The 27,592-nt window shown below is 53.3% G+C and overlaps 1 protein-coding gene across 5 annotated transcripts in view; it reads right to left on the bottom strand.

Moving 5' to 3' along the window:
* The window catches only part of ACSF3 (acyl-CoA synthetase family member 3), a 66,220-nt gene that overhangs the window by 4,703 nt on the left and 33,925 nt on the right, over positions 1 to 27,592 (bottom strand). For 2 of the 5 annotated variants that reach the window (XM_055726718.1, XM_055726714.1), the window contains exons 7-8: positions 24,888 to 25,014; positions 207 to 341 (exon numbers count right to left, since the gene is read on the bottom strand). In XM_055726718.1, coding sequence (XP_055582693.1) covers positions 207 to 341; positions 24,888 to 25,014 — 262 coding nt within the window. Of the gene's footprint in view, positions 1 to 206; positions 342 to 12,936; positions 13,510 to 14,617; positions 14,751 to 24,887; positions 25,015 to 27,592 lie in introns of those variants that run through there. The other 3 variants (XM_055726715.1, XM_055726717.1, XM_055726716.1) reach the window with 3 other exon arrangements.

Below are 27,592 nucleotides of genomic sequence, written 5' to 3'. Positions count from 1 at the left end.
ACAAGTAACAGCAGGCTTTAAATGCAGCCTGCTCTTTGCTCAGACCCAGCCTCCCTACGGGGAAGGCTGGGAAAAAGCCTCCAGGCATGAGCCCCCGGGCAGCCCCGCGTCTGCACCCCGAGCCAGGTCTGAGCCCAGAGCCAGGCTCCCATGTGCCATCCCTTCTTGGCACAGCCTGGCACGGGGACCAGGGACCAGCAGCATACCTGTTATGTGTGGGTGCGCGAGCAGATGACGCTCCACCTCCAGAGCACTGATTTTGAAGCCCCCGTTTTTGATGATGTCTACCGAGGTGCGGCCCTTGATCCAGTAAACGCCGTCCTTGTACGCTGCTGTGTCTCCTGAAAAGCAAAACAAGCTCAATCAGAAGCCATCCCCTTGCTTCTCCTCTGCCTTTCCTGACCTGTGGATGTGACACTGGTGATGCCCTGGGCAGGCGCTGAGCCCAGCTCCCTGTACTGGCCTGTGGGGACAGCTGCACTTAGTGCAAATATCACGAACATCTCTGCAGAGACCGCCAGGGATGGGGTGTCAGCTTTCCCCACAGGACAGCCTGCTCCTGGGGTCACACCGAGGGGAAGGAGCCCTTGCTTTTCTGTGGAAGGAAAGGGAAGAATAAGGCTGTGTACCCAGAAGTCCTTTAATATGGAAACAATGAAAATGGGAGCCATCGCTACAGGTGGAGATGTTCCCCAGCACGCTCTCAACATGGGCCACAAGACAAGCAGTCTCCAGCTCAGCCCCTTCCTCGTCTTCCTGGCAATCAGCACATCACAAAGATCTTGGTTGTCCCTTCCCCGTAGGATGTGACACTTCCTAGACCTCTGCCATCATCAATGCTGCTGAGGGTCCCCATCACATAGTCCCCAGCCTCCTCTTCCTCCCACCCGCTTGCCTGTGCCAGTGATGAGACACCCGCAGCCAGCAGCCTGCAAGAGCTGTGGTGGGTCTTTCCTGGCAGCTCCGGTGCCGTGAGTGCCCTGATCGCAGCCACCAGCCCCTGCCACCCCCTGGAGCCGCCCTTGTGCTGGGGACGGCCAGCTGCTTGTGAAGGGGCCTTTCCCCCACCCCTGCATGGCTACCACTAATAATAAAAGGTGGGGGGTGATGTTGGGAAGAGGAGACCGACCTAAGCAACACGTTGGATCTGACCTGTCCTATCTGCGGGGGAAGAAGGCGTGTGGCAGGTGTGATCCGGTAATTAGCTGCTCGTGCTGAGGCTGGGAAGATTGAGGAGAGAGGTCATGTCAGCACAACCTGGCTAAATGCTTAACAAGCTGGTGCACTTTGATAGCTACTTAAGATGATTACTCACATCCTGCTAATAGAGCCTTTGCCAACCGGTGGGCAAGGGGGGGCTGGGGACCTCGCATTTCCATTTCAGAGCCTTGATGGCAGCACCAGGGGGGCCCTTAGCTCTCCCCTGCGTGTCAGTCTCCATCCTCTCCTTAATGATACGCGCTGCCATTGTGTCCACACACCCGGCCCGCTCCCCGCTGCGGCTTCACTCGCAGACCTCATTTCACTGCTGGCTGGAAAGCTCAAACACGGAGATGACACGGAGATTGGCAGCGGGGAAAAAGCAGCTTCCAACAAAGCAGGGTGAGCCGGCACTGCTGGGTCTGCAGGAGCTCCCCCTGTGCTTGCCTTGCCCCCGGTCCAGCCACATGTGCAGAATATGGGGAATGAGGACGGCTGGGGGTCGTGGACCCCAGCATCCCTGTGGCCGGGAGCCCGCAGGGCCAGGAGGACCTGCTAAACCTCTGGTGAGGGGGAAAGCTGTGTAAGGAGCACACCAAGAGGGCTCCGAGGGCTCTGGCACCCGTCTGAGACCTGGGAACTTCCTTGGGTGGCCCAAGGAAAAGCCTCCCTGCTGCCAAGGACCATGTGGACCCCCATCCTCTCCTTCAGAGATGAGGTCCCCTCTCCTCCCAGGGACTCACAGTGTCACGCCAGCAGAGGTAGGCACACCCCACCATGCACATCGCTGAGCTCCACCGCACTCCCCTCCTTCTTGGTGCTCCTTTGGGCCCCCTCAGCGCTGCTTTGCAGCCCTCCCAGCACGCTTCACAGCCCAGGTACCGCAGGACGCGTCTGTCGGCTACGCAGCTTAACAACAGCCCCTTTCCAGCTCACATCTGGCACGCCGCGGAGTTTGCACGCGGTGTGTGCAAAGGCAGCGAGCGCCCAGAGATTTACGGTGTCAGAGCAACGAAACATCGGAATCAGTTCTGAATTTGGGCTGCTCCCCAAAAGAGCTGTGTCCCTGCTCAGCTGGCACATGCCGCAGTCCTGAGCAGCTCATCTTGCTCAATTCAGCCAGGGAATGATTAATTGTTCCTGTACTTGCCTGCCTGCCTCCTGGCACTCCTGTGGATGTTGAAGGCTGTCTGGAATATTTTAAAAGTTGTGGGAGAGTTTTAAACTCGGGCTCTCTGGGTGTTTGGCTGCTCGGGGTTGGAAGGAATTCACGACCGCTGTGATAAACTACCTCCTGCGCTCAGTATCACTGTAGCATGTGTGACTGACACAGGACCAGAGAGTGAACATTAATTAAAACGTGGCGCTGGGGACCGGAGAGCCATGAGCTTTCGGCAGGGAGATCAGGAGCTGCTTATTCATGCAGAGAAGACAGGGAGAGGAGAGGGAATTCAGACCTGGTTCAATGACACACAGATCTCATGTTGCTCTTCAGGACTTAAGCACATGAAAGCTGCCACATTTGCATTTTCCTCTGCTCTGCAATGAGAGAACAGTCCCAGGGACAGGTCCAAGGGACAGTTGGGACCATGAGGCAGATCTGGGTGGGGGCAGGAGATTTCTCTGCACCAAGGTCTCCTGATGTGAAAGCTGAAAGGCTCTGTGCCTGTCCAGACAACTCATTCCCCTTATCTCTGCTTACAATGAGCAAGGACTGAATTCACACCCGGCGTGCCGTGCTCTTGAGTCTGCTGGGGACGTGGCAGCCATGGTGATTTCTCCAGAGCCTGTTTGCAAAGCAAACTGCCAGGGCAGAGCCTGTCACCAGGGTCCCGTCTCTGCCCCGCCCCCACCCCCCCACGCACGGGGCTCAGGCAGAGTGGGACACACAAGCCCCAGCGTTGCCCGGCCTCAGATCCCACTGCCGGGGAGGGAAGACTCTGTGCTTTACTGGTGGCAGAGGGATTTCAGGGCACATCCGGACCATAACAAGACACCTGAGCTGGCAGCAGCTCGAGCGCACAGTGCCATGCGGAGCACCCACCCCAGCCCTGCAAGCTGCGCCGAGGTGATGCAGGCGCTGCACTGGAGCGGGGTTGTTAGGCTGGGCGCTGCACCGGGCTGGCTCAGCTGGCTGAGGGCTCGCCCGTGCGAACATCCCTGCACGGCCACTGCCTGCATCCCTGCGTGGCCGTCCCCTGCCCTCCCGGCTCTGGCAGGAGCACGGGCAGGGTCTGCTCACACCTGCCTCACACTCAAAGTGGCACTGTCAGCTCCAAAATGAGCTTTTTGAAGGAGATGCTCCCCAGGCTGCTGCCCTCCCAGATGTTCCCCACACAGCCAGGGACAGGAGGAAGAAGACAGACAGGACTGGGCATGAAGAAGGAGGGGAAACCCCCTCCTCGCCACTCACTTTCCATCCCTGTGCCCCCCACACTGTCGCTGCTTCTCACACGGATCCCTCCAGCCCCGTCAGCAGCGTGGCACGGCGGGTGGTTAGCATTATTATTGTGACTATTGTGAGCTTCTGGGACCAGCTCTGTAATTTCCCCCTGTCTCTTTCTTTCTGTCTCCTCTCTCCTGTAAGCCGAGCGTCAGGGTCTTGCTGTCACTTCCCAGGCTGACAGGACAGAGCACGCTCCGGGGGACTGCCGTCCGCCGAGGACAGCCACATTACCCTCTGCCCCGCGCCATCTGCTACCAGCCGAGCACATCAAGACAGCGTGTGCGCCGGCACATCCAGCACAGCAAAGCGCTCGCTGCCTCCCAGGCCAGCGGGGATTTCCTGGGCCAGTGAGACTAGTTAAAAGGATGCTGTCGTTTGCTTAATGACTCTCCCCCACATGCTGCCATTAAACAGTGCTAAGAGCATCATTTCCAAACCCGGCACTGCACCAAGGGCTCGTGGCAAGGGTTGCACCCATCTCCCCTGGACTCCCAACGTGTGTCCTTGTGCACGAGCCCACCCAGCCCCTGCACACAGCCCTGCTGCTGGCGCTGCGCTCCATCCCCTGGCTGTCCCAGCTTTTTCTGCTCCGTTACACAGGCTGCCCCGCCAGCAGGCTGCAGACCACAGTGCCCCTTGCCCAGCAGCTCTGAGCGCTTTGCCAGTGTGGGTACCTGCTCCCCAGCAGGCAGGGGCAACGGAGGTGCTGGGGGGGCATTTCTAAGTGGTGAACGGAGCTCTCCCCCATGAGATGGCACCACCTTCCAAACCACACTTCTGCTGACACTCCTTTCCTGTTGGCCATGTCCATGGCTCCCAGGGAGCGCTCAGTGCCACAGCACAGGGACAGGAAGGATGCTGTGGAGTGGTTCATCAAACTGTGGGTTCAATACCTGCGTGATGCTGCTCCTGAACCACCATCTCCTCTTGTGTGAGATGGGAACAACTGCCCTTGCTATCTATCACCCGCCCATCTCTCCTCTCATGCCTCACGCCAGGGCTCCCATGCGCCCAGCCTGGCCAGAGGCCAGAGACGTGCGGCTGGAGAGGACCCCAGCCACCCCAAAGATACCCCAGCCAGCTGGAAGATACCCCAGCCACCCCAAAGATACCCCAGCCACCCCAAAGACACGCCACCTCCTCCTGCTACACCAGCCTCCTGCCCGTGCTGCTCCGGAGCTGCGCCCCTACTCTGCTGTCAGGAGGACCGATGTGAGCTTGCAGAGTAAGACCACCTCACTTTGGGAAAGGTGAACCCCAATTGCACCCCACCACCTCTCCACCCTCGCTCCCAAACCCCTTCCTGCTCCCTCCGGCACAGGAATCGCCCCGGCAGCACACAACAACACAGCCATGCCTGTGCTCAAACACTTCCCGCAGCACCAAGCCAGAATCAGTATTTCCTTCCTCACAGCCAGCTGCGCGGGGACGGGGATTTTGGCTGATGAGAAGATTATGGTCTCTGACACCACATCTCCACCTCTGCTTGCCCGGGCCACCTCCAGCCGGGCTCCTTTCATCAGACAAAGCAGCCAGCGGCAGAAGCCTCCATTGCACGTGGCTCAGCGTCGGTGCTGCGGCGCAGCTGATGCTGCCGAGGCCATGGGATTATTGTTTCCCTGACAGCAGCCATCACCGCTACCTTTGGATTTGTTTCAAGATGCTCAGTGGGCATCTGTTCTGCGAAATGTTAAAGGCTCTGCTGAGCTGCATACTGAACAGGCTCCTGCGCTGGGCGAGCTGGGGGTGGGCTGCACTTTGCTGGAGTTTCAGGCAATTTTATTTTTTATATACGTATATATATATATGTATATATATGTGTATATATATATGTATATTTATAAAAAATCATAGAATCATAGAACGGTTTGGGTTGGAAGGGACCTTAAAGGTCATCCAACCCCTCTGTCACAGGCAGGGACACCTGCCACTAGACCAGGCTGCTCAAAGCCCTGTCCAGCCTGGCCTGTTGTATACGTATATATATATATATATATATATATATATATATATATGTACTAGGCAGCAGACTGGCCTGAGTGGCATGGCTCCGAACAGCGAGAGGAGGATGTGGCCAGGCCATCAAGCTGCCAGGGGCTGCCCATTCAGCACCTTAAAGCAAGCCATGGACATCTCCATCAGCCTGCAGACTCAGCAAGTAAGCACCACTGCACGCTGACCCATGGCTCAGCCTGCAGAGACCAGAGGCTGGCATGAACCGTGCCATGAACCACCAGGCACTGAGTGAAAGCCATAAAAGACTTTTTCCAGGCTACCTTTGTTTTAAAAATGAGGCTTTTGGGTGAGATCTATTTATAGGGAAGGGCTGTCTACAGATAGTGACTTGGCACTGGCCGCCGTACTGTGGAATCATAGAATCATAACATCATTTAGGTTGGAAAAGACCTTTGAGATCACCAAGTCCAACTGTTAATGCAGCACTGCCCAGCCCACCATTAAACCATGTCCCTAAGCACCGCACCCACGTGTTTTTGAAACACTTCCAGGGATGGTGACTCCACCACATACCTGGGCAGCCTGTTCTAGTGCTTGACCACCCTTTGAGGGAAGAAATTTTTCTTAATAGCCAATCTAAACCTGCCTTGGCACAACCTGAGGCTGCTTCTTCATCCTATCGCTTGTTATCTGGGAGCAGAGTAGGTGCACACAGATGCATGCCTTGCCCAAATGAACCCAAGCAGCAGCCACGCTGCAATGGAGACCCTATTTCCCAACTGAAACCCCAGACATCTCCGCAATGAAGTTCTTCAAGTTGCAAAATACTTGTTGCAAAGACGAAAGGGCTCTTGTGATTCTGCCACTACAGCCTTTAGTTTGTGCACCTCCTTCACAGAGTGGAGAGATGTCCCGGTGACTAATGGGGATCCTGAGCCACTTTCACGAGACGTGCTGAACAAGAGCCTCTTCGCTTCCAAGAGCCGAGCTACTGGAGCAAACCCTGCCTGGAGCTCCTATGCCAGCACCCTTACCCAAGGGTCAGCTTGTTCCTGGCAAACACAGCAACGTTTCTACATCAAAGGTGTCATGAGCAAACAACTATTGACCAAGAGAACACTTTGGCTGGAGAAAGGAAATGCTGAGCAGCTTGGAGAAGCTCTGAAAGTGGAGAAGTGCACAGGAAAAAAATGAGACTTTCCAGGTTAACCATGAGGAATGGTGACTTCAGCCCAGTCTTGGTGCAGAGCTGGGAATGTCTTAGGACCTGCTGGAAAACCACAATGAACGGTGATAGTGCTGCCCTCGTAACAGGTCTGGCCCACTGGGCTTCATTAAGCAAAGACCTCAGCCCTGCCCACGGTGCTGAGGACAGGGTGGCACCCGGGAGCTGCACCTCTGGAAGAGCCCACCCTAGACACAGCCGCTGCCAATACATCCCTGCTCACGAGGGACAGGTGTCACTCTGATGCCTGGAAGGACATCGAGACAAAAGATTGTTTGGCAACATGTGTCACCAGCTTTGTGGCAACGACAGCATCGGCTGCGCTGCGACATGCCAGCTTCAGCTGCGGCTCTGCGAGCCGAAAACTGCAACACTGAGATGACACGAGAGCAACACGGCACCACACTGACTTGCAAATTGTCACATGGCCTTTCCTGCCTTCTGGGAGGTTTTTTGCCATCCCCGCATTACTTATCCACCTATTCCTTTGTGTTTAAAGCAAAAGAGAAGCACCAGACATTTCCTCAGGGGCTCGCCCTGGTGCCCCAGCCGATGGGACACAGGACAGCACAGGCACCCGAGCATGTGTCCTGCAAGGTTTGCAAACCAAAGCCACGCAGTTACCAACGCCACAAACAGAGCCTGGCCCGGGAGTGCCAGACCGAGTGGATTTTGCTGTTTGCAGCTGCAATACGAATGACTCACTCAGGACCTCCCGGGCTGTGTTGCTGGGCAGGATTGAAACTGGGTAGATCCAGCACCGGTAATGCTCGGCATGGCAGCATTTGTGCACTTCAGCAGTGGGGAAAAGCAGCAGGGAATGGAGGCCAGTGCCCTGGACTTGGGTCCAGCCTCAAGAGCAGTCCTTCCCGGGCTCTGCTCAGGCACTGGCAGCCTGGGCTCACACCAGGTCCAGCCTTCACAGGGGCACTAGCGAAAGATGAAGATAGCAGCAGACAGCGCACAAACCCTTTGCTGGAAGCATGCGGGAGGCTTTATAAGACACATTGTGCACAGCTGTGGTGTCAACGAAAACCTCAGCCCTGCTTCGTTGTCAAAACTGGTCCAGCTTGAGGACGTGGCCCCTGAAGGACAGGAGAGCTGGGATGCTCATGACTGTCTCCCCAGGGCACCTCACAGCTGCAGGGCCTGCGAACATCCCTGCTCACAACTACACAGTGCTTTTGCAGACCAGGTGTCGCTGCACAACAGAATATACCGAGAAACAGCAAAACTTCCCTTTGAAAGGGAATCTATTTTGTTGAGAAGCAGGATGGTCCCCAGGAAAGCATTCTGATCGGTCACAGTCCCTGCTGTGACACTGCTGACACTCTGCTCCTGCTGCGCTCAACACCTGCTCATTTGGGAGCCTGTAAGCTTCCCGCCCCCCGTCCGTCCCCCCCAAAAAAAAACCCAAACCCAAACCAACCTCCAGGAGGAATCCCCTGCTGTCACCTGTTCTCTTGGCATGATGATCCCTCATTTCCAGAGAAGAGCTGGATGCTCACCCTCCCGCATTCCTCTGCACTGCCAGTACCTGGAGAATTGCTGCTCTCACCAAACGAGCATGTTGGGGGGACTGGCAGGCTCCCAGCTGGCAGACCCCTGGGAATCTTGCAGGGAAGCAGTCAGAAAAAACCAGTCTTTGCCCTTCTCTGGTGCCTTTCAGCTGAGGATCTCCAAGCACGATGATCCAGAGGCTAATTAGGCAGAAACAGGAACAGCTGGCAGGACAGGGGAGGGATGCAAAGGGGCCTCAATTGCTGCTGGAACTGCAGCGGGCAGGAGGCTGTGTGCCTCCGCTCTACCCTGGGATTAACTCTTACCTGTCTCCCACTTCCCTAGAATGGTTGTTGATGCTCCTGGCCTGCCCCAGGCTGAGGCAGAGCTCACCCTCCGGCAAAGAGACACACGTTGGGGATTAAGACGATGTTTTCCAGGTAGGATCGGTCCAACAGTGTGGGCAGGCAGTGAGGAGCCTGAGCCCCGATCCTGATGCTCTTACCAGTTTGGAGAGCAGAGCAAAACCCTGGGGGCCCAAACCCCCTCTGCCCGAGCAGGGCTCTGCTGGAGTGAGTCTCGCCCCCGGGCCAGGTTTCAGCAGCACGCACAGCTGCACAGGAGCTCGCAGGGGCCCAGCCGAGGCTGCTGGTGGCCACCCTGCCCACTCCAAGGCAGCTGTGGCGCACAGCTGGCAGGCAGGTCCTCCTGCCTTGGAGCCCAGCTTTCCACGGCTGCAGACCAGGTGAACTGTGGGCTGTTACACGCAGCCCAGCAGCAGACCGCAGGAATACTCCTTCCCAGTCTGAACACCGAGTTTTTGGCTTTGGGAGCCCCCTGGAGCAACAAGCTCCACGTGCCCATGACGCCTCATGTCTTTCCATGAGTTTCAAGTTTCCGTGCTCTTTCCAGGCCAGTTCCATGTCTCACTGGTCTCCTAAATTGAAGGAAATTATTTATTTGTAGGTAATGCAGGCACAGTGGGACCGGGAAGCTGCAGAGCATGGCATGACAGCGTCACTCCTGCAGCCACTCTGCCCGTCTTCCCACCCCTCTGAGCACAAGCTCCTGGCGCAGGTCCCAGCCCCAGGCCCGATGCTCAGAGTTTCTTCCCACTGCCAGAGGCTCCTGTGCTTGAGAAAAGCCACGTAAGATGCAGGGTGGACAAACGATTAGAAGGCAAGTGCTAAAGGCCGTCTGTGGGAATTAGTCCTCTCTGTGGCCAAGTGCCCACCTTGATGGGCAGAGGGACAGGAGGCTGTGCGATACGTCTCCGTTCTGGACATAAACTTTTCCCTCCCCCCATACAATGAAAACTGCATCAATAGATCCCCCATCTGCTCACATACATCACACACTTCACTCCAGTTTATTAGCTGGAATAAATCATAAATATTTCATTATATATCAACAACGCTCGACTCCGGGAAGGTGCAATCCATCACCTCGACACTCCTTGCGACCTGCCGCCATGCAATAAGCTTTCCAGTCTATTAAACAAGATTGATACAGTGTGCTAGGATGGACTAGGGGAATTTATTTATGGAGCACTGGGAGAGCGAGGGCATTGAACACATGGTGCTGCATGGGCAAATCGGAGCTGCTCCCGTTAGCCCCTTGGATGGGGCAGCCCAACCAGAAAGCCCTGGAGCAGCAAGAGGCAGAGTCCCCCGAGCGTGGCATGGGACAGCCACCGTGGTAAGAAGATGCCATGCCAAAGCAGGCTGCAGGCTGAACCCCAAGAAGCCCAGATCCAGATGCAGGTCCTGTGCCAGGAAGGGAAGCTCCTGCACCCAGGCTGGACTGCAGGGATGGATCGGCAGAGCTCAGGCAGAAAGCTCCCACCTCTGCCCTGCTCAGCACCCCCATGCTCAGCGACATAGAGAGGAGAGCCCAGCGCTGCTGTGGCCGCACAAAGAGCAGCAGCTGCTGTTCTGTGTTGGTGCATGGGTTCCTCAGCACTATGAGAGCTGCTGGGCCCAGAAATATTTACTGTAGTGCCAGGATTTTGTTGCATTTTGTAGCTCCAGGCTCATTTAATGCCACACCTTCTCCTTTACTTCTGCCTACCGTGAAAGCAAACAAGCTCTCCAGTTCAGCGGTGGCCAGCAGCACACGGAAGGGACTTTTCCAATGCACAGTGCAACCCCAGCGCTGCTACTTGACCTCTACTGCCACCACATCGTAACATGCGGGGCACTGCCACCCACGCTTCACCCTTACAAACCTTGCTGCTATTGCACGTGGCAGCAATGCTCCCACAAACTGTTGTTATCTCCCCTCCATCAGAGATGCGAAGATTAAGTGATTCAACGAGGATGACACAGAGCAGCTCTGAGCCCAAGCTTAGTACTCGCAGCCCCTTTCCACGCTGGAGCTGATGGAAAGCCCAGCACCAGCCCGGCAAAAGCATGCTTCCTCTGGCAGGGACCTTGCAGACAGCTGCAGGTCAGCCCCCAGCTCAGGAATCCAACCTCATCCATCCAAGAGAGACCTTGTCTCGCCAAGCCACGTCTCCCTTTAGGAGCAACAGCGCCACTGCTGCTAGTAACTCCGGTTGGATGTTGGGTGTGCTGAGTTACCAACGCCTGCTGGATGCTCAGCAAGATGCTAACCTGCGCAGTGGTAATCCGGAGCCTCTCCGCGGCATGCTGCACTGCTGGGATTGATTAGAGGCAGCCTTGCTCCTGGAGGGGATTGACACAGCCTTGGCAACGATGATGTATGTGTACATATCTATTTAATGAAATGCTAAATGATAGGCTAAATAACAGAAGCAACTTTAGCTTGATTTATTGCATGGAAATGAGTAATGTTTGTCACTGCTGTCAGCCATCTTGGCTAAGAACAGAGGTTACGGGCACAAATTGTAGCTAATTAACAGTAATTAGCACTTCTGAAATTGTGGATTTTGGCTCCTTCGCAGAGGCCAGTTGTGCAGCAGTGCGTGTCCTGGCTCACGTCGGTCACCTGGCTGGGGGGCCGAAGGCTCGTCACCTCTCCCCGCTCACTCCCATGCACCCCAGCACTCCAGCACACAGGTTCTCTGAAACCAGGCTGCTTTCCCAGCCTTGCTCTGCTCCTCCTCTGCTCCCCCACTGCTGTCTTGCATCCCCAACCGCTTTAGCAGGAAAATGCAGCAGGAAAACCTTGGGCTCCTCTGACATCCTCCCGGCATCAAAATTAACCAAAGCCACCCCCGGACCTCATCCTTTCTGCAGGTTCTTGGATCCTCTTTTGAGTTACAAGGGGATCTGAGAAAGCTCCTGCTAATCCTGATCCAGGGCATAAAGTTGAGATCTTGAACTTCTACTTCTGCACACCTTTTCCCTCCTGCACAGACCATGATGGTGAGACCGGCCCAACACCCAAAGACCAATTTGCTGCTGCTGCTGGCGCCTGTCACAGCAGTGGAGCAGCTCCCTGAGGGTACTCAAGTCCATCTACCTTCACCTGATCACTTGGACCAGCAAAATGCATTCCCTGGGCTCGCAAAAGACAATGACGAAAAATAAACGGGCTGCTTCTGCCAGGGCAGGGGGCTGCTGCAAGGCACCACTCCTGTTGCGGTGTACCGAGGGTTTGGTGTGCGCTGCAATCATTAATAAAGCATCAAAGGCTCCTGAGGGGGAGAGTTTGAAACTTCTTCAAAAAACACATGCATATTAATAATGCACCAATTATTCATGAGGAAACCATTTCCCCTCCCAGCAACTTCCAGGGCTCCTGCTTGCTCGGGTGCTGCCTGGGTGCAGTGCAAAAGCCCTTCCCAGCGACCCAGCCCTGGCACCAGCTCTCCACTGGGAGAAGTGCTGGCACTGTGCTTCTTAAACCTGCAGCTACCCTGGCACTGCCAGCCCCGGTGCAGCACCTCAACGCTCTCGCTGGCAGCAGCCCTACCTATCTGCTACCTGTCTTGCTGCCAAAACCCTCCAGCGGAGCCAGGGAGTCGCAGAAAGGAGAGCGGGCGGCTCAGCAGCTACAGCCCAGAGATATGTTCCTGCAGTTGCGAGCGGGCAGGTCAGCCCGGAGAGGAGCCGGCTGCTCCCCTCGCAGGTCTGAGAGCCCGGCGAGCCCTGCTGACGACGCTTTGCAGGGCAGTGATGGGTTTCCTAGCAAACCCCAGCCCACAGCCCCCTCAAGGTCCACAGCAAGCTTGGCTTCAACCCCCTGGAAAGGAAGAGCTCTTCAGCCTCTGGTCAGACGCAGGAGCTGCCCTGAGGGGTCTGGATGATGCCTCTTGCTCTCCTGACGTGGGCTGCACAGCCGCACACAGGGAGGGTTGCTGCTGCCTTCACTCAAACTGCCCGGCAGCGGTGGGTGCCCTGGAGGGAGCATGGACAGCCAAAGACAGCGATACAGCGAGGATGGTATCGGTTGTGCCCATGCCTCCCCACAAAACAATATCTGAGAGTAATAGGTGGCTGTCATGCTTTGTGGGCCACTGTCCACTGAGGCAGAGCAAAATTTCGACACTGTTACAGATTTCTACCTGTGTGAAATCTGGAGGTAATTTAATGGCTCACGAGAAAGGAAATAAATCTATTAGAACGGAATCGCTGTTTGTTTACGTATCTTGCCATGAACATCACCACGAGCAGCAGCAGCAGCAGGTGTATGTGCAAGCACCATTTATTTACATAATAAAATTGCCAAGTAGATTTGTAGCTCAGGGGCATCCCTGCCTCTCCGTGCGCGTGCCTAACTCCCATTAGCACTAATGGCAGGCGCTGTGTGCTCAGCAAGCGGGGAACAGACCCTCCAACTGCCCTAATGGCTGGTACTATGAGATGTAGGGATGTAGACTTGGTCAGGGGATGAGAATTACATCGCAGCTTCAAGCTGCTTTGCAGTCCTCCCCATCTGCAAGAGCTGTCGGGTCTGCTGTGAGCTGCCTGCTCCTGGGAGAGAGGGGGTTAAGCAACTGACTTCCCAGTGTCAAAACTTCTCCAGAGACCCCTGGAGCATCCAGCAAGAGGAAAAAAGAAAAGCAGAGGAAAAAAATGAAAAAACGCTCCAGCCTGGAATGAATTCCTGTCATGCTTTGTAATGGGGAAGTTTGTTTGTATTCCACAGGCAGCAGCACTGAGCCTGCTGTCAGAGCCACGCTGGGAGAAAGGGCAAAACCCTGCTGAGATGAAAGAATGTGAAGCACTGGTACAGCCTCCCCTGGCATTTACACCTGGAAAAAAAAAAAATCACTCAAGGGCATCTCACAAAGAGCTGTGCTAATAAGGCACTCCTCCCCACGATGTGTGGCTGCCCGGGTGGAGTGGGAGATGGAGTGGTGCAGGGAATGCTAGCAGCATCTCCAGGTACCTGGGAGGCGAAAGCTGCAGATAAGAAAAGTCTGATTTCAACCCAGTAATCCTGAGCTGCACTCTCCCCATCTCTGCTTCCAGCTAGGGGAAAGGGGGGAGTTGGGGACTTGCTGCTGGACAGATGAGGAGTGCAGTTACCACTCGTCTTGGCTGATAAATCAGTGATACCTTCCCCTCACACACACATTTTTTAAAGGTTCCTTGAGTTTCTGGTACCTCTCAGGCAGCAGGGCGAGAAGCCAGGATGATGCCTGCTGACCCCATGCTGCACCGAGGTCTGCCCTCGTGGCTCGCTTGCACAGCGCATTCCCTTTGCCACCCCAAAGGGTGTTGGGTGCAAATCCCCCCCTCCATGCTCTGCCCTACACCCCAACCTGACCGCCATGAGTGGGCTCACGCACCACAGAGACCTGCCTCTGCTCACAAGAGGACTTTTCTCCTGGGGGACCTGGCTCAATCAGCCGAGCACAGGAGAGAGGGCAAGGTGGTGTTTAGGCAGGGACAGGTTAACCTCTTGTGTCACTTTGTCCTGCTGCACCGTGCCTTCACGCAGGATTCACCCCAAGGGTGCAAAGGGCTGGTTTAAGGCTGGCGGTGGTGTTGGCAGTGCTCTAAATCCCAGAGATGAACAGAACTAGCAGCTTGAGCTTCACCTGCAGACACATCAGGGGAGCTTGGAAAGCATCATCCACTGCATCCCTTCCAAATTCCAAACCCACTCCCACCCCCCGCAAGACAGGTTTCCCAGCATGCACAAACGGCCAGCAGGTTTTGGCTAGCAAACACAGAGGCCCATCTCCATCCTACAGTTTCAGGACCTCAGGGATTGCTGCATATGGTCCCTGCTCCAGCCTTGGCTTAGGTTGGCATCAGACCCCTTTCCATGCCATAAGCCAGCAGACAAAGTCCTGGGCACCAGCTTCCAGCCAGGAGAGGACAGGACCAAATGGATTAACAGAAAACTCAGACCTTGGCAAAGTCTGGCAGCATCCTGGGTCCTGCCTGCCCTTGGCATCGGTGCTGTACCTCATTTCTGGGTACACTCGGCACATGTAGCTCAGCATGACTGGGAGCCTCTCCAACCCTTCAGCACATCGCAGACCTGAAGGACAAGCAGCAGATGAAGACTCCACAGGCTGCACACCCTGCTCCAAGGGTGCCATACTCCTCTAACAGAAAACAGCAGACAAACCAGCCAAGCCTTTGAACGTCTCTGCAAGCCAGGCAGCCAAGACTTTGCAGGTTCACTCATCATTACCAGGAACTCATGGGTGACTGATATGACACAAGTACGCTGGGCAGAGGGAGCCCCCCTGCCTCCTGCAGCCAGAATTACTGCAGATGGGTTTGCCCAGAGGACAAGCCAGAAAAGAAAATGGGTAAGTAAAAATGAAAAACGTTTGTGTGGTGGTTTTTTTCACATTAGCATTTAAATATTTATAGAAATCCCTGCAGACAACAAGATGAAAAAGAAAACTCAAAGACTAATAAATAAGTAAATGCTCCAAGGTGTGGCAGCCCAGCTGAACACAGCTGCCACTCAGCTGGCGAAACTCTGAAGAGCGTGGTAACCATACGTGCACAGCTAAAAATAATAATTGTGATAATAAAAACATTAGACTAAACCCCTCTGCTTTGGCTTCTGCCCTCTGCAGAACAGCTGAGGGATCAATTACACCTTAGCTAAAGAGTGCAGTATCTCTTCTTTTCTGTGCAGTGACTTGTCCCAGTCTCCGGTGAGACAAACTATTAAATAAAGCAGAGATAATGATGGGAGGCTGTTGACTAAGAGAGGCAGTGGTGGGATACGAGGAAAGATATCTGCCTTAAATTGTTTGCTTAAATATACAGAAGCCTATACTTTTGCTTACAGCATACTACCATTAGTCGTAAGTAAATATGTTCTCAATTGTCTTGAGCGAAATCCAGAGGGATGACTCTTGTGGAAAGTAAAGAGCCTCTCAAAGCCAGGGATGTTCAGCTCTTCATCAAGCACTGTTACCAGCCCAATAAAATACCTAACAAAAACCTCACCACTTCACAGTGCTCAGTCTTGGATCACGCTTGCTAAAAGTGATCCCTCGCTTTCCCGTGCTGAGGAAGGAAGGAAACCGGGCCACTGGCTTCCTGGCTCGTCCTACGAGCTGTAATCAACATGGCAATTCCCTGATCCTGCTCTGCTCACCGCTGTGTGCTGGTTTAAGTAAATCAAACACCAAAAATTGTTCAGCAAGCTAAACAGATTGTGTGGGCACCGGCAGAGTGCCTCAAGCAACAGGAAACCCGGCAAACAAGGAGGAAGGGAAAGCTGAGGATGCAAAATAAAGTGGAAAAAAGACAGACAGACAAAGGTGGAAGGAAGGTCTATTTTCAACAAATTTCCTCTTGAGCTGGGCATCTCTGGTGACAGGTCAGGGCTGAAGATAACCCCCATCATCACCCGAACCTGAAGAACAGGCACCCCTGTGGCAAGCAAGGCAGCCCTTCCCACCCGTGGGTTGCTTTAGGGGAAGCTCCCGGTGTGGGATGCTGTGCAAAGCAGCCCACCAGGACACAAACAGTGTGTGTGGCAGCTGGGACACAGGACCCAAAACCTGCAGTGCAACTGTTTGAGCATCCCCACTGACCTGCTCCTGCTCTCTGCCCCAACTCCTCGCAGCCTCTGCAAGGCGAAGGCCCTACAAAATCTCAGAGTGAGCAAACGAGGAGGTTTAGCTCCTGCCAGATGGTTGCCAGAGTGAAACCTTCCTCCCAAGAGCTGGGCACGGCAGCTTGAGCGGGATGAGGCCAGGCAGCAAGCAGGCTTGCCTTGGCAAGGAACTGAAAAACGAAGCACAAACAGTCTGTACGTAGATCACAACTCTTGTCTGGAGCAGCGAGTTGCCAGTCTGGCATCTGCAAAGCTCAATGCTGTTTGCATTTTGGGCGACTGCTTCAACATTCAGTCTTAATCGTTACCTCTCCTACCCTGATGCTCTCTGCGGGGCTACAGTAAATCCAGCCCATCAGTCACTGCTGTAGACAACTCTCTGAAGCACCGGTCCTTTCTGCTGAAGAGGCTTTCCAAAGCCTCATGGTCACGGGGCAATCAGTGGTAGTAAAGACACAACAAACACTTAAGTCTTCACAGCACCCAAACCATGAGCATGGACCAGTGAAATTCCCTGGGGCCCCGTTCCAGTCGTACTCAGGACAATTTCATGCCATGGTCCTCTCTTCTGCACGACTGTGCAGGGATCTCACTCAGCTGATTTGATTCTGACCTTTCCCTATGGGGTATTTAATTTGGCACTGGAGGAAACATGCTATTTATACAGCAGTAAGTAGCCACTTGAAAGAAAGCCTTGCCAATGATCCCACGGGCTCTGCCAAGTACCATGAGAAAGACGATTGTTCAGCCCATTTCTTTACCACATCCTGAGCTCAGTCCTGCACTTTCCCTCTTAGCCCACTTGCTGGCTTGCAGTTCTCCTGCTAGATCTTCTGACAGGCTTGCAGAGCTCAGCTTGACGTCCCTACAACATAACCCAGCTGGAACTGCAGCCAGGACTCCTTGCAATAGTCCCTGGGATGGGATGGGAAGAATCATTCTCAGTGACCAAAGCCTAAATGAGCCCCTCTCCCTTCAGGCTGCCGTAGCACAGCTTGAAAGGGAAAAGCAAACAGGGACTGGAAGGGAACAGCCTGGATTTTGGAGATGCAGGTGCCTGCTGTTCCCACCGGCTCTCAGTTGGGGTGCAATTGCTCCGTGCCTCTGAAAAATTGGACGTCGTGTAGCAGAGGTTCTCAAACAAGTAAAGGGCTGGCATCCAAGATGTTTGATACAACTAGAGCAGAGCTTTGCAGAGAGTAAACAAATTCTGTGCCAAAAGCCGCTCTCATTTACAGCTACAAAAATCCCAAGTCACTCTCTGAACTGCTGAAAACACCAGTCTTGCAAGCAGTCAAGGAAACACAGGGCTTCATTTCTCTGTGTCCTGATGACCCTAAGACTTCCAGCCATCAGGTAAACCCGGCAATATTGTCTCCTCAAGAAGAACGAATAAATACTGAGGCAGGAAGCAGAAAAAGCAAATTCCCTCTCCACAGTGTTAGAAGTGTGTGTGTATAAGGAACATTTTGAGAAGATAAAGGAATCTTTACACACAGCTGATATATTGGACACCATGCCATCTTTATGTTTTTACTTCTTAAATGAGGGCTGAGTGGAAATGTGAGCCCAGAACACATCTGGTTTGGCTTCACCGAGAGGTGCCCAGCAGGTGCCTGCAGCCTCTCCTCCTGTCCTGTGCGATATCCCAACGGGATAGCCTTCCTAAAGCAGCACATGGAGCTGTGTTTGGGGTATGCTTGGCATTTTTTTCGGGTGTCCCTTCACGTCATCTGTGGGGATGTGGGTCCAAGTTCTAAGCCGCTAGCAAAGGGAGCAGGTGAGCACTGCCACCCTGCCCAACTCATGAGCTTAAGCTATGACAGACTCAAAAAGAAGCTCCCTCAGCCCAGCCTTGGACGAAGACAATGCTTCAGCCAGCGGGCTTACCAAACTACATCATCTGCAACACATTATAATTAAAGAATTGTTCCTTTAAAGCTAGAATTTGCATTAACTGGATTTGCGACTAGGAAAGACACTGCAAACAAACAGAAAACCTGCAGATTAGGATGCTAATCAGATGCATTTCTATTTATAATCTGCCTTGATCAAGCTAAAGTATTTTCTGTTTCAGGTGTCAGTGCTACACCCACGAATGCAAGCAATTCCCCTGGCAGGGAAACACCTGCTAGTCTCTGGAGACAGGCGAGTGCCAGGGAAAAAGCCTATGCCGGAGGGACGGGGGGTGCGTCGCTTGCTACTTCTCCTGCCCCTTCTCCTTGGGGACCAGCCTGAGAAGAGGGATGGGTTGTGTCTGGCCAAGGATGACCTAGCCAGGGTGTTTCCTCAAACACCAGATTTTTCTGTGCTGGAAAACTGCAGGCAGCTTTGCCTCTTCCATCAGAAGTGGTGGGCTGGAAATCTCCAAAGAGCTGTGGCTGGGAATGGCAAGGATCTGCAGCTGGTGCCAGTGGCCATACCCAGCCAGGGACTGGAGAGCTCAGTCTGCAGAGGACAGATGGACATCAGGAGATCCCTGAAACCTGTCTGAGAGAGTCACTGGGCTTCTTCCCTTGGGATTCACAGCTGCAGCAAGAGCAGGTCCCATTTCTGCAGCAACCTGCAGTGCTAAGTAGGATGCTCCCAGCTAAGCCAAGGCTTATCCTTGGTGCCCGAGTTTATAGATCGCAGAGGAAAGGCCTGAGCTGAGAACGGCATGTTCAGCAAGCAGAGGCAGATGCACAGCGTGCTGCCGACTGCCCAAGCTTGGCAGCATCTGAACGCCTGCCAGAACTGATGGGTGTTTCTCATTTCTCCTGATGGTGTCTTACTCCAAATTAAGAACTTTTTCCCTTTTTTTTCCCTGGAGCTCCCTCTTTCACTCCAGAACATCCATAAGGAATAAAGAGATAGCAGGTCCACCCTGTTCTCCTTTTCTTCTAAAGCCTTCACTAATGCTATATGGGAAGTCTTTGGGGCCATAGGAATTATTGTTAATGAAAGTCCGGGGAGGGTTGTGACTTGCATAAAAGGATCTAGCAAGAATTCGGTGATAAACCAGGACTTAGCAATGTGAAAACCAGCTACAACGTTGTTTTTTTAAATGCAGCTTAAAGAAAGAAACTTAAAAGACATGAGTCATCATTTTGAGATGTGCATCAAACAAGTTAAATAACTCTTACTTTCTTAACGACATATTAATCAAAGTGCATTGATTCTTGAATCAGATTCTACTACCAACAAGCCTTCTATCTTCTCCATCCTGATGCATGCATTAAGAGAGTTTTACTCTGACAGATACAATATAGCAATCAATAAAATCTTATTATATGGAGCTGAGATACATGGATTTGTTGCAGGATTTATGCACTACTTTCAAACCTGGTGCTATTTCATGTCTCAGCCTTAATCTGTAATTGAAAATAAATCTCCCTGAATACACCAGATTCTAATTTTCTGGATGTATGGGCAAATGTGAATGGAAGCCGGCCTTCCCTCAGGGAGAAGTCTGCTTTCTGATCGTATCACTCCCCCTGTGCACACCACTGTGTTGCCAGATTCTTCTGGAGAAAGCACCCTGCCTGGCCCTGCGCAGGCAGGAAAACATGTGCGCAAACGGGCAGCGCCTGGTCACCACGCTGTGCAACTCCATCACGCCTCCAAACCCTCCGTCCCCTTCCCCACACCTCCAAAGACACTCACTGCCCGAGGATTGCTGCCTCCTGGGCAGAGACAACGCAATCTGACAGCACTAGAGCCTGAGTGACACGAGCATCGCAAGGCTAGGTTGGATGAATAAAGATCAGGGAGAAGGATGACGGGAGACGCGGGTGTTTCTCAGCTGCTTTCCTCCAGCTCCCGGGGTTTGCTCGGGGATTGCTCATAGAATGGTTTGGGTTGGAAGGGACCTTTCAAGGTCATCTAGTCCAACCCCCCCTGCAAGAAGCAGGGACATCTCCAACTATATCAGGTTGATCAGAGCCCTATCCAACCTGACCTTGAATGTTTCCAGGGATGGAGCATCTACCACCTCCCTGGGCAGCCTGTGCCAGGGCTTTACTACCCTCATTGTAAAAAATTCCTTCTTTCCTTATTTCTGTCTTCCATCCTTCCTGCTCAGCAGCACGTGAGCCTGCGTGGAGATTGCCTCTCACCTCACAAGGCGTGGGACAGCTGGGAAGGTAATGCAGGCATTTTTCCTTTGGGTTCGTCTCAGTCTGCAAGGGCTCAGTGCCGCTTGGATGTATGACAGCAGGTGGATACCCAGCAGTCTCCCTGGAAATGGCCGGAGGGGACTTTGATCTAAGCAGCTCTGTCAACAGCGTTAATACAATAAAAATAATCAAATTCACTCAGATGGGAATGAGAGAGATGGAGAGATAGGCAGACAACAGTGCAAATCGGAGGCAATAAAGAGGACAGGAGCAACAGCAAATCACCTATGCAACACCACGAGTTCAGATGCTTCTCAAAAGACCCGCAATCTTGAATTCATCAAAAAGTCACTGCAGCATCATGGCTTTTTTTCTGCTTTCATTTTTTTCCTTTAACACATACACACGTGCTTGTTCCTTTTCTAAGCAGAGGCACAAAATGGGCACATTTTCAGAGGGAGGTCTGCATGGCCTCCTGCGTGGCACATACACGGTATCCGCCTCTCATCCCAGGGGAAGGAAACACAGGTTTGCAGTTGTTGCACTAAGTGCCTGGTCTTTCCAAGATTTCCCTAGAAACCGAGCAGAGAGCTGCAGAAGCACACTGAGGAGTGCTGGCGGCTAGAGTATGCATCGCTATTTTTTTCCTCCTATCGTGGAGGGAATGACCATCCTCAATATGAGGCTGTTTTCTCAGGAAAGACAGTTCCATGGGAGAAAAGGGGATTTCAATAAAGGAGTTGTCAATCAGACAGGAATATGACTGCTCCCATCAAAGTGTTGGCTCTTCTTTTTTTGGGTCCCTATACTTTCTGAAAAAAAAAAACCCATGATAACTCAATTTACAGGAACAGCAACCAGAAACAGAGAACTGGCCTGAGGAAGGCACTAGGGAAATAAACAACATGCAGCTAGAAAAGACTTAAAAATGCAAGACTCCTTTGTGAGCCTCGCATTGGAGGAAGCAGCCCAGAAAAGCACCCAATGGAACACTTCAGCAGGTGGCTTGCAAGGTTTAAGCATCGTCCCTCACCCCAGGGGCAGGTGTGGAAAGGAACGGGCACTCAGACTATGCAAGCCCCATGCAGCAGTTCCAGGTTAACTCTGATCACAAAACCAAAGGAGGGAACGAACTCCACTGACTCTTGGCTTTGGTACCTCCGAGGATGGATACCCAGGCAGAGCCCCACGCTGGTTATACTCAGCAAAGCCAGCAGGACATACCACTCCGTGAGATGGCAGTAATGCACGGGGAGGGTATGCACGGAGTGCACGGAGCCCGCGTTCGGTGCTCAGCATGCAGAGACATCACATCGCCTTCTGTTTAATAGTACAGCAAGTGCCAACCGCGAGACACTCCTCCCCACGTGCCCCATCCCTGTGCGGTGCCACCCCAGAGCAGTGCCCTTCCAGTGACAGACTCCCACAAAGTGCTGCCAGGCAGCATGCCAGGGCTCCCCCTGCTATAATTATTCTTCATTCGCTGACCCACTGGTATTTTGGATCACCATTAACAATGACAGCTGAGGAGCTACCCGCACGGTCTCCAAATTTACCCTCTCAAACCTCGTCCCTGCCGCAGCTGAGTGCACATTCCCCATGTCCTTGGGGGACGTGGGGACCTGGTGGCTGGCTGCCTGCAATCACACCGTCATCTGCTTTAGCTGACCTGTAGGTCACTTGGGTGGGGACCTGCACAAGGGTCCGGCAGCGAGGGGAATGCTAGCACGGTCTAAGAAATACCATCACCCATTTTTTGGGAGCACCATGCACACGCGTGCAGCCTCACTTTTAAAACACTGACCTGTACGACCTGCAAATGTCAGATACAGCAGATCATAGCCTGGTAGCGGCCAGGCTTTGCCTGTTTTGGATTCTGTCAGTGTAGTCTCCGCTCTAAAGTCACCCACCTCTGCTTAACGGGGATAATTCACCTTCCAGATCCCAGTTGCTATGATGGGACACAACCTCCTCGCTTCCCTGAAGTGTTTTTTTTACCACCACAGGGACATTAGCCATTTCTGAGTGATCTCTGAAGACTGTCACCGTGGCAGTGGCAGCAGGGCGAGCAAGGGGCGACAGGGCTTGCTCACGGCACTGCCAGCCAAATGAGGCTTAGGAATAAAATAGCCCCATTGACCCAACATCCACCAGAGATGCAGCAAGCAGTCAGGGGAGGAAAGAAAGGAAAGAAAGGCAAAGAGTGGGGAACGGGATGGGGAAGAGGGTTAAAAGTCTGCTGTCCTCCCTAGGCAGCTGCAGGGACATTGGGGAGGCAGCCTGGCCAGGGGTCTGCCACTGAGGGTGTTCAGTCAGGTACCCTCAACCTGGCCCAAGCCCCCCAACGGCTGTCTCCACTCCTCCCCCCCCCCCCTTATTTCTAGCTCTGAGTTTTGCTCAGCTAGCGAAAGGGTTAAGTTTAATTTATACTGATTTCTATTTAATATCATTCTCTCCCCGTAGGAGCCGGCAGCTGTGAGCTGATTGTACTCTCTCATTATGCAGTCTGTATCACTAATGGCCTGTGACAAAGGCATGCCATCTTCCCGGCCTTACCCCCGAGAGCCAATTAAACACACATACTCCCTTCCTGTTTGCAGCGCATTACAATGAAATTAAACTGAATTTCAAAATCATTTTCTCCTAAAGACATCTCTTTGCAATAATTAATGCATGCTATTCCTTTGCATCTGAAATATTCATCAGGAGTGTCGACCAAAAAAATTTTTAAAGCTGATTGCCCTGTACCCTACACATTGCCTGATGATGCTCCAGTCCCAGCCTGCGGTACCTGCCCGGGATGGGGACCCATGGTGACACTGCTGGCAGGGCAGCTCCACGTCTGCTTCTGGGTAACAATAATAATAAATCACAGCTTCTTCAGGAACCATAAATAAATAAGACTACACAGAAGGCATCAGAAACCCAGCCTGACTCCTGACTTGGTGGCACTGCTAACGCACAGTGAAAGAGGGGACTGGCAAAGTCAGAGCTGTGTATATGCTAAGGCCAGGCAGAAATGAGCCAGCCTGCCCGTCTACACCGGCAAGATTAACCGGCGGTGGGGCTCGGTGCAGGCAGACAAGCGCGCTGCCTTTATCTACCCCACTGCCCAAACAGCTGCCAGCCGGCAGCGGGGGCAGCAGGAAGGTGGGCACGCCAAGATACCAACCAGCGGCCGGGGCCAGAGCCTACCCACCCATCCTGCGGCTGGTTTAGTTCTCAATCTAAATTGCAGAATGGCCCCGGGGGCCAGGAACCTCTGACCGAGGAGTCTCTGATGCTCGCCATGCCACACGCAGATCGGGAGGTGTAATTTGAAGCACATAACTTATTCATGGCCTGTCAGATCTATTCCATTTGGGAAAGGTCTTCAGCCTGGTATCCTCTTGAATTTGTTATCCCCCATGATAAGCAGGATTAGCCATGAGTTCTCCTCCGAGAACTTGCCATCCCAGCCACAGCAGCTTCAGGTGGGGACAGTCCCAATGGCATCTGCTGCTATCACAGGGTAATGCGATCTTTCTTCTGTTTGCAAATATTTGATAAAACCTACCAAGGCACACACTGGACCCACCTGCAATAGGTATTATTATTATTAGAGTATTACTGTCTAGTGAAATTTGATTTGAAAGAAGCAAATATCAGAGGTTTTCCCATCCCTGGAAACATTTTATGCTTCAGAAACTGTTCCCTTGCTTGAAAGGGAAAGGCAAATCCTAAGAAAACCCAGAAAAAGACACATTTCTTTTGCATTTCTGCAATGTATCACATGTAAAAATAAAATAAGCCTTAGTTTCAGATTAAAAGGTCTCATTATTTGGAAGACCGAGACTTTTCACTTTAAAAAAAATGTTCTGGCAATTTCAAAACCCTTGCCTGAACTGCTCCCACACTGAAGACACCCGCTGTGATTTTTCCCCAGAAAGTTCAGCTTTCCATCAGTTAGTATTTTCTGACTTACAAACAATGGTTCCTTGAAAAGCTCCCTCGTGACGCCGGCAACCAAGCCCATGACCCCAGCCCACCCCATGCGGCCGCGCTGCCCGTGCTCATGGCTTCAACCCTACGCACCTTGTCCTTAAATACTCAGTCATAACCAGGAGAGCAAACTCCCCCACAGACACCCAGCAGGAGGCAGGACAGATCCAGCACCTTGGAGTTTTCCACTGATGTGGTCCCCATGTAGATTAAGCTAAATCCCACCCATTTACAAAGTTTAAGTCCCCATAAAACATTAAGCACCAATATAGTATGCTTACAACCCCAAACATACCCCATTACTTGGCTAACTGTAGCCAACATAAGCAAAGCCCCTGCCCGAGCCCAGCGTTTGGAAGCATGTCCAGCCTGCATCCCTGGTCAGGCTGTGACCACCCATCTCCAAACCCCCACCAGCAGCCAGGGAACCCCAGGGACCAAACCAGAGCTGCTGCCCCCCGTCTCCCTGGGCTGCCCTCTGCCAGGCACCACGGGGAAGCCATCCCAGTACCTGTTTTGAACCAGCCGTCGGGTGTGAAAGCATCTGCTGTTTCTTTGGGTCTGTTCCAGTACTCGCGGAAGACGGAGGGTCCCTTCACAAGCAGCTCCCCTTCTTGCCCCTCAAGACCCGGTGTCACCTAGGACAAGCAGACAGTGAATGCATCCCAGGGAGCAGCAGCAAGGAGTTGTCCCTGCAGCCGCATTGCCTCCACCACCTGTCCCCCAGCACCATGGTTTGCTATGCAGCATGGTGGGGGGCAAGCAGGACCCACACCATGTGCCCTTCCAGCCTTTACCAACCTCCGATACAGCCTGCCTACCTGCAAGACCTCTTTCCTCAGATGGAAGGGCTCACCTAAGCACCTTTGATATTAAAAAGCACTGAAAATAGACATCTGTGTTACATGGAGACATGAACTGCCATCCTGGAACCACAGCCCAGGCAGGCTGACGCCTTCCAGCTGCTGGCAGAGAGCAGAGGACAGATCTTGCATGCAAACATGTGGGAAATACTCTTGGGAAAGGGACGGTCCTTTCTGACCCCTGGATGGCCTGATGCAGACCGGCTTCATAAGAGCTCTCTGCACCCTGCTCCCACTGCAGCACCCATCAACCTCTGCCAGGGTCAGGTTCTCTCCCAGGAGGTAATTCAGGGACGCCTCGCCCCAATCCCCACTTGCTGCCCTCGGAGCTTCAGCACAGTCTGGGGAGTAGGATACTGGGGGTGCATCAGCAGAGGCAGCGTGTCATGCTGTGCCATCTCCAGGCACCTCAATCCAGGCACCCACCGGCTCAGGGGCCCCGTCTCCCATCTCTCTCTGGCAAGATGGCCCTTCCCCACAGCTTAGGCTCTTGGGGGATGGATGAAACCAGGTCACAGAGGCCGTGTCCTGAAAGACCCACGCATCCCCAACTCCACGTCCCATCCCCAGAGTGCTGCCGACCTCCAGGCCTGTAAATCTGGCAGTGACAGCAGCAAGCCGAAAGGGCGAGTGGCTGGCTCAGCCATGGAAAGAGCAGCCACAGGGGCCACGGGCCACCAGCTGCACTGCTTGGCACTCGCAGCAACCTGCTGCTGGGCTGGCAGTGGCGAAGCCCTGCCCTCCCTGGGGAGGGGAAGCACGGACTGCTGTCCCACAGCAGCTGTGAGATCGGATCCTCATCTGATGTTGAAGGCACCGCCACCACTCGCTCTAGATGCACTGGATCTGGTGTCTCAGGGGCGAGGACCACTGTCCTGCACACCACAGCCAGGCAATGCAGCCTGGGGGCCGCCACCGTGAGGCAGGGGGAAGCAGGGGACGATGCGCTCCCATGGCTGTGCCACGCTGCTGTCTGCTCTGTTGATAGATAGAAAACTTGGTTTTCCAAAACTGTCAATCTAACACTTTTTTTTTCCTGAGGAGGTGGCAGGAAACACCATCTGATTTGTTCTCCGGAACACGCGGCTCCTTTCAGGCTCACTAGAAGGCAAACGCTTGTAGTGACAACTCAGCACCCTGCAAACCTGCACGGGCAGGTTTTCTACGGCAACAAAACAAACATCCTGCTGTTATGGAAACTGGAGAATCACAGGAAGGTCACAGGCTTGCCTGACATGGCATGGTATCTCATCTCCGCTGCACGTACATCGCTTTTTAGTTATAAGGACAGAGGCAGGCTATGGGATGAGGCACTAGAGAGGCACAAACATCACACTACTTGTGGGACTGCGGCAACCTAAAGTCCTTTGCAGGGAAGATGTGCAAAGCCACTCCTGGGATGGAAGGTCACCGTGAGATGTGCTTGTACACGTTGCTCCATCCCTTTGCAGAGAACATTCCAGTAACAGGAACTCCGAGCCACTTTGTACTTGAGCTGCTGCAACACGGCCAAGATACATCTGGGACCCCAAAAGACAGCAATGCCAGAAACGCAGCCACAAGGGAAAGCAGTAATAGCAGAACTGGAGTGCCAAGCAGAGTCGCAGAGCAGGGCAGGCTTTGTGTCTCAGCACAGCCTTTGGATGGAAACAAAGCTCCTCTAATGTAAAATACTTAGAAAGCTGCTTTTAAGGCACAATTTTTGTTTTAAGTCGTTCCTTCCTGATGTCCTGTCTTGGAGGATGGGGTGACATGAGGATCTCTGCCCATACAGCCCAGGCACTTCTACAGAACTGCCTACATGCCTCTGTGTGTCCCGGGCTGGGCTGAGCCCCCGGAGCTCTGGCTGTGCATCATCCCCACTGCCTGGAAGATGCTGCAGGAGAAAAGCTCATTAATGCTGATGACAAGAGTTTTGCTGAGTGATGGCAAGGTGAAGATGGTGCTGGATGAGTTCTCCCCTGGGGATCTGAAAGAGGGAGCCTGAAGACCAGACCATCCACAAGCAGGACAGCACAGAGAAACGTGAAGTCAGGAGAGCCCAGGCCCAAACCTCCATACCTGCAGCAGCAAAAGGGCAAGAGGCACAAAGCCCGCGTGGGCAAGCATGGCAGGGATGTGGTGGGTGACACAGGACCAGCAAGGCAGGGTTTCAGTGCTGTTACAGAGGCTGCATGTAGTTTTACAATGCAGCTTTTTCTTCTCGTTCCTTTTCCTCCAGCCATGGAATCAGAAAACAAGCAACTTCCCTGAGCAACCCAGTGCCCACAGTATTCCCAGTTCCAGTTTTGCCCATCACGTAACCCAGTCTTTACAACCGTGCCAGCAACACCTTTCCTCCCAGGGGGAAACT

The sequence above is a fragment of the Falco cherrug genome, chromosome 14 (assembly GCF_023634085.1).
Source record: "Falco cherrug isolate bFalChe1 chromosome 14, bFalChe1.pri, whole genome shotgun sequence".
Classification (NCBI taxonomy): domain Eukaryota; kingdom Metazoa; phylum Chordata; class Aves; order Falconiformes; family Falconidae; genus Falco; species Falco cherrug.
This window is presented reverse-complemented; position numbering and strand designations above follow the sequence as displayed.